The sequence below is a fragment of the Mustela nigripes genome, chromosome 1, assembly GCF_022355385.1.
Source record: "Mustela nigripes isolate SB6536 chromosome 1, MUSNIG.SB6536, whole genome shotgun sequence".
NCBI classification, from domain to species: domain Eukaryota; kingdom Metazoa; phylum Chordata; class Mammalia; order Carnivora; family Mustelidae; genus Mustela; species Mustela nigripes.
Window position 1 is genome coordinate 80142307 of NC_081557.1, and position 8599 is coordinate 80150905.

Here is an 8599-nt window from a genome sequence, read left to right on the forward strand (position 1 = left end):
TAATCTGACCATCTTTCTTAGCCGCCTACTCGGTATCTTTCCAATCCCACACCTGGGGTCTGCGGATGCTCTTTACTGAGCACACAGCACTTGCCCACCGCCAGAGGTGGAATCGGGAGCCCCACCGTCAAGTGTGGTCATCGGAAGTTTCAGTGAGTCGCTGTCATGAACCACCTTGCCTGTTCTGCTCCACAGCACACATCAGGGCAAACAGGTCACCCTGGGCCAGCAAGGAAATAGGAAAATTGAGAGATTTTCCCCAACTCAGCTCCAAGTGAAACACCACTAGAAATTCTGACTCCAAACAGGTGCTCTAACTAGATTGCCAGCTCTGAATGGAGAAGGCGGGCCCAGCACAGGAGGGTACAGGAGAAGCAGCAACGAAGGACGGAATGCTCCCCGTATTTGAGTCTGTCCTTTCCATTTCAACCACAAAATATCCCAAATGATTCCCTCCATCCCAGTCCAGATTTTCCAGGCCTAGAACAGAGGATAACTGAACATGCCCGGAAGAAATGAACCCAGGATCTGAACTGGGATGCTTGCATCACCTTCCAGTTTTACAAGCAAAGCAGAGAAGCCTCAGAAGAGACATCTGAAAGGATTTAGACGCCCGGGTTGAAAGGGGGCGGACCTTTTCCGACCCCTCCAACACCATCCTCAGAGCGCCTCCTATCAGCCATGCAGACACACTGCGGCTTGGGGCGGCAACTTCCTGGGTTCCAGCCCCTCGACGCCTGATCTAGGAGGCGCTGATTGGCCACTCCAGGCCAACACCTTCTGAAGTAGCTGGCGCTCCTCCGACCGCCCACGTGCTTCCAGATGCAAGTTAGCCGAAGCTCCACGGAACCTAGGAGCGGCCTCTCCCTGGAATATCCAAAGTGGGAGTCGGAAGAGAGCAACAAAATTTTAACCCAGGCACAAAGGGCATTTGGAGAGCTAAGGGCGGTGACCCTAAGAAAATGAGGCTACTGGGGTCCAAAAAGGTGACAGACCAACTCACCTGCCTGGTGAAGAGGATGGCCGTGTCCCAGTACTCTGGGTGTTTGTCACTCACTTTATTCAGCTTCTTCTGCCAGGCACAGAAGTTGCGCAGCGTCATGGCAGCGTTGCCCGTGACCTTGGGCCCTGTGTCGCGGTCTCCAAGAAGCAGCACCTTGACCACGACGATGTTGATGGGGTTGAGGATGCTAGGATGGCGGTAGAGTCGTGCCGCCGTGGCCAGCAGCGTTAGCAGATAATGCTCCAAGTCCGCGCCGTGGAACTTGACCATTGACTCGTCCGCCACCACCAGAGTCTCCACGTAACGCGGGATAGACACGAAGCGCTTGGCGCGCCCGGACCTCCGCCGACTGCGACTCTCTCCTAAGCCGGCCTCCCGCGGCTTGTAAGGGTCCAGCGCCCGCAGAATGGCAGGGTTCCAGCCTGAGGCCACCCCACATCGAGAGGTGGGATCTCCGGGAGGCCCGCCGGGGGCGCCCCGGCGCTGGAGGAGGTGTGCGCCCTGGCTGTTGCGCTGTGCCGCCTGCGCGCTGGCGTTGGGGAGCGGACTAATGACATACTCGGCGCCTCTGTACCCAAAAGCTCCGCGTAGACCCCCGCACAGGCTCATAGCGGCAAAGGAATCTGGCTCGGCGTTCACGTCCCCAGAGTAGAAGCAACGTCGCAAGTCTGGAGAGCTCCCGGTGAGTGCCGGGAGGTGGAAGCCCAGATGCTCTGTGGCGAAGGCGGGCGCCAGGAACTGAGCATCCAGAGTCAGGTGTAGGTAAAAGTCCTCCTGAAATGCTGTGATCTGAAAAATAAGTCCCTGATCCCCTGAGTCCTCGGGACCCCTCCGGTAGTAGTGGCGGCCGTTGATGTCCGGGTCCAGTCGGATGGGGACCACCACCTCCTGGTCTGGCTCTGACCCGCCTGCGGGTACCCCGGCGAGAGCCAGGGTTAGGATACCCAGCAGAAGCATGGCGCCGGGCAGCGCACGGCCGCGCTCTCCGAAGGGCTCGGCCCCGCTCCCCCGCCGGCGAGTCTCCTTGCAGCCGGCACAGGGGAACCACCAACGCTCCGGGGCAGTCAGTAGCTCCCGGAAAGCAGAGCAAAGGGAGAGAAACTCCTCCCAGAGGAGTGAGAGTGCACCGAGCAGCCCGCGCCTCCTACCTGTGCCTTTCCACAGCAAAGCGCGCTCTGGGAGCTTAAGTACAATCGCTGTCAAGTGCAAGGACGGAGATTTGCAGCCGAGAACTAGAGGGAGGTGCCGGGCCGCTTCTTCGAGCCGCAGCCTCTCGCGGCGCCGCAAACCAGGCGCTGGGCGAGCCTATTAAAGGCCCCCTCCTCTTTGGACTGCCCAGTCAGCGCCCCTCCCTTTCTCCCCTCCCAGCCTCCCAAAGCCTGCAGCCCCGAGCCTCCAGGGGCCACCGGAGAACTCAGTCCCGCCTCCAGAACCGAGAGCCACTTGGCGGGGAGGGAGTGGCCTTGAGCCCAGGCAGGAGGCGTGGGCTGGCTAAAGAAACCAGCCTTAGTGTCTCGGTTCGCATTTTGTCCTCGCGTTATGCCCCAGTGCCCCCACACATCAGTTACTTCTGTCCCGACCGACATCTGTCTGCTCCCTGGGTCCCAGCCTTTCTCTCAAGGCAGTCGGGGTCAGGAGTTGGGAATGAAGACTCCCACCAGACCACCGCCCCCTGCCAGGCCGGCCTCATCCCCCCCTCCGCCCCCCACTCCTTGAAACATCATAGTGTCCTCTAAAAGACCCAGAACCAAGAACTGTCCCTGTAAATGTCCTGTCCTTAGAAGGCAAATTCCCAGGAACATGGAGAACCTATCTCAAACCCAGGGCCCTGTGGGCCCACCATCTTCCCTGGGGCAATTGTGGGATGACAGCTGGTGCAGAGTTTAAATTTTCAGGGATTTGGACAATCACTCCTTCCCCATTCAGGGACATCACAACAGGACCTTGAAACAGGTCCCAGTGGGAGTTCTTGCACCACCAAATGGGTAACCACTATCACCCAGGGCTTGGGGAAGGAAAGAGACCACTGGACCAGCACCAATGCCTGGGGGGGGGGGGGTGTAAAGAAAGAGGTTGTCCTCCTGCTGGAGAGGGAATGAGTGAGGGTGGGCAACAGGGAAATCTACCGGTAGATTTTCTCCTCCAAGAGTTTCTCTCACCAAATCCTTGACCAGGTGTCATCTAGGACACTGGAAAAGAAGGCCAAGTGTGGGTTGGTGGGGACAAGACCATCAAGCTATGCGTTCCCATTTAGTTCTGAGGAGCCCTGTTTCAGGCACTGGTCCCCAAGACACTCTGTACCTCTCCGTAAAATCCACTTCTCTCTTCTGACAAGGAAGAAATCCAAGTAGACGACGGAAGGCTTTCCTAGTCTCTCCTACAAAGTTTTTCCAAAACCAAAAGGCATCAAGTTGAGTTCGCAAGGAAATAGGATGGGTGGGGGGGTGCAATAATTTGAGGCCTAAAGTGGGGTGGGGTGGAAGAAATTTGAAATTTGGTTAGGGAATGGCTCAAGCAAACAACTCTATTATTGTAGGAAAGAGAATGCTCGGACTGGTCTATCAGTCAAGAGCACTTTTTGCCCATTATCTTCTCCCCGTAAAGGACCTGCTCTTCCAAGAGCCCTGTGGTGCCTTGGAACAGGAAAAATGCCTAGATACCCATAATTCTCCTGGCGCCTCTTCAATTGAGATGCATGGGGCTGAAATTCATTATGTGAATGAGTAAGAGATGGGGGTTTATGCTCTTTAAATGCAAGGGAGTATGTGCATTTGGGAGGATTGTATGTGAGAGAAAGGGGATACAAATTTACAAAGGCCCTGTGTGTTTGAGTGTTTCAAGAGGGCCTATAATTAAAGGAAAACTCAAACAAACCAAAGGCAATCATAAGTCACTTATTTAGAGCAAGCAATTGCTTTCGTACACCCAGCAGTTTTAATGATGGGTTACAAGGTTTCTAAAGACATTTTACTTTCACTGTGGTGGATTGGGTTTGGTAAGGACTGTGACACAGCAATCAAGATGGCAGGCTCAAGGAGAGGAAGCTCTTCTCCACCTGTGTGTCTTGTTTCCCCTCCCATTCGTGGCCCAGCTGTTCTCGCCACTGGGCAGAGAAGCCAGCCATGTGGACTTTCTCAAAGGCATGGGCATGCACTGAGGCCTTACTCTGTGCTGAGCCCAAAACAAGAATTTTATGTGCATTATCTTATCTCATGCTTGTCTCTCCCCTCTTGGAGGCTATGATTCTGTGCAGTCACTTCTGTCAGGGTTCCTAACCAGGATCTGCATAACTAGGGGTACGGTGGAGTAGATTACAAAGAGCATTCAAGGAGAAGTCAGAACTCAGCATCAACCCTCCATTTCCATCACTAATCTGATATTCTGACTCTTAATTTTCTCATCTGTCAAAAGAGGAGGGATTATCCTAAATCAGAGGTCTTCTTTCAGAAGACTGAATTATAAATTTCTTGTCTCTATGATATCTAAGATCACTTCCAGATCAAATATTACATGACTGTTTGAAGCCTATGGATGATCAAGAGCCTAGCCTCAGAGGGCCCACATGTGCATCCTTGCTCCACCCATCTCAGTTGTGCAATCTTGGGTAAGTGACTGTCCCTCCCTAAACCTCAGCATCTTTATTACAATTAGGATAATAATACTATATTTCTCCTATAGTTACTATGAAGATTAAATAAGTTAATGCTTTAAAAGTGCTCAGACATGCTTAGTACATAAAAATGTTTCTTGGAGCATCTGGGTGGCTCAGTTGCTTGAGTGTCTGACTCTTGGTTTCAGCTCAGATCATGAACTAAGGGTCCTGGGATTGAGCCCCACATGGTCTCCATGCTCAGCAGGAAGTTGGCTTCCCCTCTTTTTCTCCCTCTGCCCTTCCCCCGTTCATGCACTCTCTCTCTAAAATAAATAAATCTTTTTTAAAATGTTCCTTAAATGTGGCACCTGGGTGGCTCAGTGGCTTAAAGCCTCTGCCTTCAGCTCAGGTCATGATCCCAGGGTCCTGGAATCAAGCCCCTCATCAGGCTCTCTGCTCAGCGGGGAGCCTGCTTCCCCATCTCTCTCTCTCTGCCTGCCTTTCTGCCTTTCTGTCAAATAAATAAATTAAATCTTTTTTTAAAAGTTCCTTTTAAATGTTATCTAATAGTTAATATCCTTATTAACTATTATTATTATAAATATTAATATTATTACCAAGCCTTACTTGGCCCTCCAAGATGACTGTCATCATCACTTTCTGAAGCCTCTGGTATTGCTAACGGGCAAGGGATGGAAGTGAATGGAAACAACCTTTCCCAACCCTGCTCAGAAATTTCCAATGTCACTTTGGCCACCCCACTTCCATATTAGGACTCTGATGCTGCCACCCTCTTGCTTTTCCCTGTCCTCCACCATCTTAAGATCTTTGGAAAATAATTTCAACTCCTTCTCCAGGAGAAAGACTGGGGACCTCATCCATGCTGTCAAATATGAATACCTCAGCTTTGCCAACTAGGCAGACCTCCTTGTGCCCTTTCAGTCTCCACCCAGGTTTGCCACCTCTTCAGAGAGACCTTCCTAGGCCACCTGACCTAGGAAGCCCCAAATCACGACCATGATTCCATATTTTATTTTCTCCATAGCATGTACTTCTATTTAAACCTGCTTTGTTCACTTGGATGTTTACTTTTTTATTAACTATCCTCCCCCACAACCTAAGTAGAATGAGAGTGAAACTGTATTTGTCCCACTCTCTGTTATGTCTCCCAGGGACTGGTTCAGTGCTTGGCAAATGGGAGCTATTCATTTATGGTGGATAAAGAAATTGACTCAACCCTAGTCCCTGCTTGGTCACTCACGGTCTACGAAACTCTGGATGAGATACTTCATCTCTGAAATGGGGAGGGTAAGACGAAATTTTAGGAGAGTTTGGAGTACCTGAAACACTGCTCCCATAGTTATTAACTCTCTTCACCTCTAATGGAAACCTTCACCCTGTGCCCTAGTCACCTAACCCACTCATTTCCTGGTTGAGGCAGATGAGGGCAAGAGAGATAGTTACTTGTCTAAGGCTACCTGGCCAGCTGCTTTGCTCAAGTCATAAACTCATTTCTCTTCATCCCCTTACACAAAAATATGGCTCTAGCTAAATTAGCTAGCTTGCCTTCTTTTGACCAGAAGCTGTGGTTTCAACATGCATAACTTCATGTAAACCATTTCTACCATCTAGGATGTCTTCTCAGTCTCTTTGGAGCCTATGTATTTCACTCTCACCTCATCCAGGAAACCACTTAATTTAACTCAAACCACACAGTTTTGCTCCTTGTTTCTCAGTTCCTACAGTGTATGCTTATTCCATTTCTAGCATTTCTATTCGAACTTGTCTTTTGCTAATCAAATGTCAAATCCTTTTCTTGAACTGGGCTATGGCCACACAGGACTAGATTAGAAACTCACCAAAACCAGGGCTTCCTTTACTTTTATGTCAGCCTCCATGACAGTCCCCAGAAGAGGTGTTGACTGCTGGCTGAGTCAAGTGGGTGCAGAAGAAAAGGTTCCAGTAAGAAAATCAGCCCAAAGAGATGATGCATGGAGGCATCTACAGAGGAGGCAGCTACAAGGATTCGTTTTGGAGACTTAGACTTCACTTCTTTCAGATTGTGATTATTCAATGTGAGGACCTGCCTACCTGGAAAATCAAGCATCCTGGACTCTCTCTCCAAATGGGTGGAAAAAATCAAGGAGAAAGAGAGTGGGTAGGCAGAGAAATAAGAAACAAGCTCTATGGTCTAGGCAATATTCTAATGGGGAGGGGAGGGACTGAAGGAAGTCTTCCCATTCCTCAGCTCAGACAGTATTAATTCATTGGTTTATCATGTTAGGATTCAGATTAGGTTGTCTCAGAAAATAAATTTAAGAACTTACTATTTTGGATGCTTTATGTCTTCAACATTCTTTGTCACAGATCTCTAAAAGCCCCAGATGTGTCTGAGTGTTCTTCGTGGAAACTGTGCCACAGAGATGGGCAAAGCATACCACATCTAGAAAAGGCATGGGTTCAAGGAAGCTTCTTGGAAGACTTGGGGAGTGTTGACCTACTGAGCTGCATCATCCGGGCTTCCACCAGTGCTGAATTCCTTGGCCAGTCTTCTCCCAGATGTGGAGACAGCTGAAGCAGCTGGAGATTCATCTGAGGCCCCATGAATTATAACCCTGGGCCTGGGTCCATTCTTCTTTGCTCAGAGGAAATGTTTAACTCTATTTTTCCCCTCTCAGCCACCCACTCTGATTTGTTCTCTGGAGCCAAGTATTTCATAGAAGGCCCTCTGGTACTTAAGTCCTGTATTTGTTCTCTTGGACACTAGGAAATTAGAACAAAGGGTCCTGACTTGGCTTGGGGAAACTCATCAAAACATGGTTTCAGTTTGCCTCTTGCTTATACCCTGAATCCCTCCTTATACAGTTTTAAATAACAGACACTACCCTTAGATCCCAGACTTCCCAATTTAACAATTCATTCTATAGATTTAAACACACACACACACACACACACACACACACACATAAATTACTTTGGAGTTTTTGGGTCTTGAGGACAGAGCTAGCATTCAGGTTGGTGGAGAAGGAATATCTAGACTAGGGGAGAAGAAATCAATACTAAATCCTTCACTCTTGTCTGGGGTTTAGAGAGCAGTTTTATCTGCCAGTCTTCTATCCCCTTTGCTCCTCCCAGTACACCCTTTTCCCATCACCATCAGCATGCAGAATAGTAGCTTCAAGATGTGAGCTTGAACTCGAGCTTCAGGCCATGTACCAGCATCAGTAGTAACGAACCCTGTCCACCTTTCAGAAGGTCAGACAAGTCTCCAAAATAAAACACATCATTCCTCCAGGAGGCTGTGTTTTCATCCATCAGTGTGTTCTTTTTAATAAAAGTACTTGAGGGGCACCTGGGTGACTCTGTTGGTCGAGCATAGAACTCTTGCTTGAAAGAGATCTCGGGATCGAGGAATCAAGCCCTGAGACGGGGTATGTGCTCAGCACACAGTCTGTTTGAGATTCTCTCTCTCTGCCTGTCCCCTCCACCTCAAATAAATAAACAAATCTAGGGGTATCTGGGTGGCTCAGTCTGTTGAGCCTCCAACTTTTGATTTTGACTCAGGAGCCCCACAGCAGGCTACATGCTAAGCATGGAGCCTGTGTAGGATTCTCTCTCCCTCTTCCTCTGCCCCTCTCCTTTCTCGTGCTCGCTCTCTCTCTCTCTCTCTCTCCATCTCATTCTCTCTCTCTCTCTCTCTCTCTCAAAAATTAATTAATTAATTGATTAATTAAATCTTTTAAAAATAAAAATACTTGATATACACGAAAGAGTATATGGTTTGTAAAATGAGTTCCTATATATTGCTTGACTTTATCCTCACAGAAACACTTGGGGAGAGAGAATGGTGGTACAGGAATTATTAACATCTCTGCTTTGGGCAAGTAAAACAGAGATTTTAAAAGGGTTAAGGGAATAAGCAAAGGTCATCTGGTTAGTGAGTAGACAAAGGAAGACTGAAACACTCATCTGGTTTTAAGTCCTAGCCCAGCCTGTTTATTCTG

General features: G+C 49.1%; 1 protein-coding gene and 1 long non-coding RNA gene across 2 annotated transcripts in view; one reads left to right on the forward strand and one right to left on the reverse strand.

Annotated features, from left to right (window-relative positions):
• Positions 1-2379, reverse strand: part of ADAMTS15 (ADAM metallopeptidase with thrombospondin type 1 motif 15) — a 25942-nt gene extending 23563 nt beyond the window's left edge. Inside the window, exon 1 of the mRNA XM_059413694.1 lies at positions 1004-2379. Coding sequence (XP_059269677.1) covers positions 1004-1960 — 957 coding nt within the window. The 5' untranslated portion in view covers positions 1961-2379. The remainder of the gene's footprint in view (positions 1-1003) is intronic.
• Positions 1608-8241, forward strand: LOC132025879 (uncharacterized). Its single transcript, XR_009406725.1, has 3 exons — positions 1608-1685; positions 4491-4607; positions 6963-8241. It is a non-coding gene; the product is annotated as an uncharacterized LOC132025879 (long non-coding RNA).
• The last annotated feature ends 358 nt before the right edge of the window (positions 8242-8599 follow it).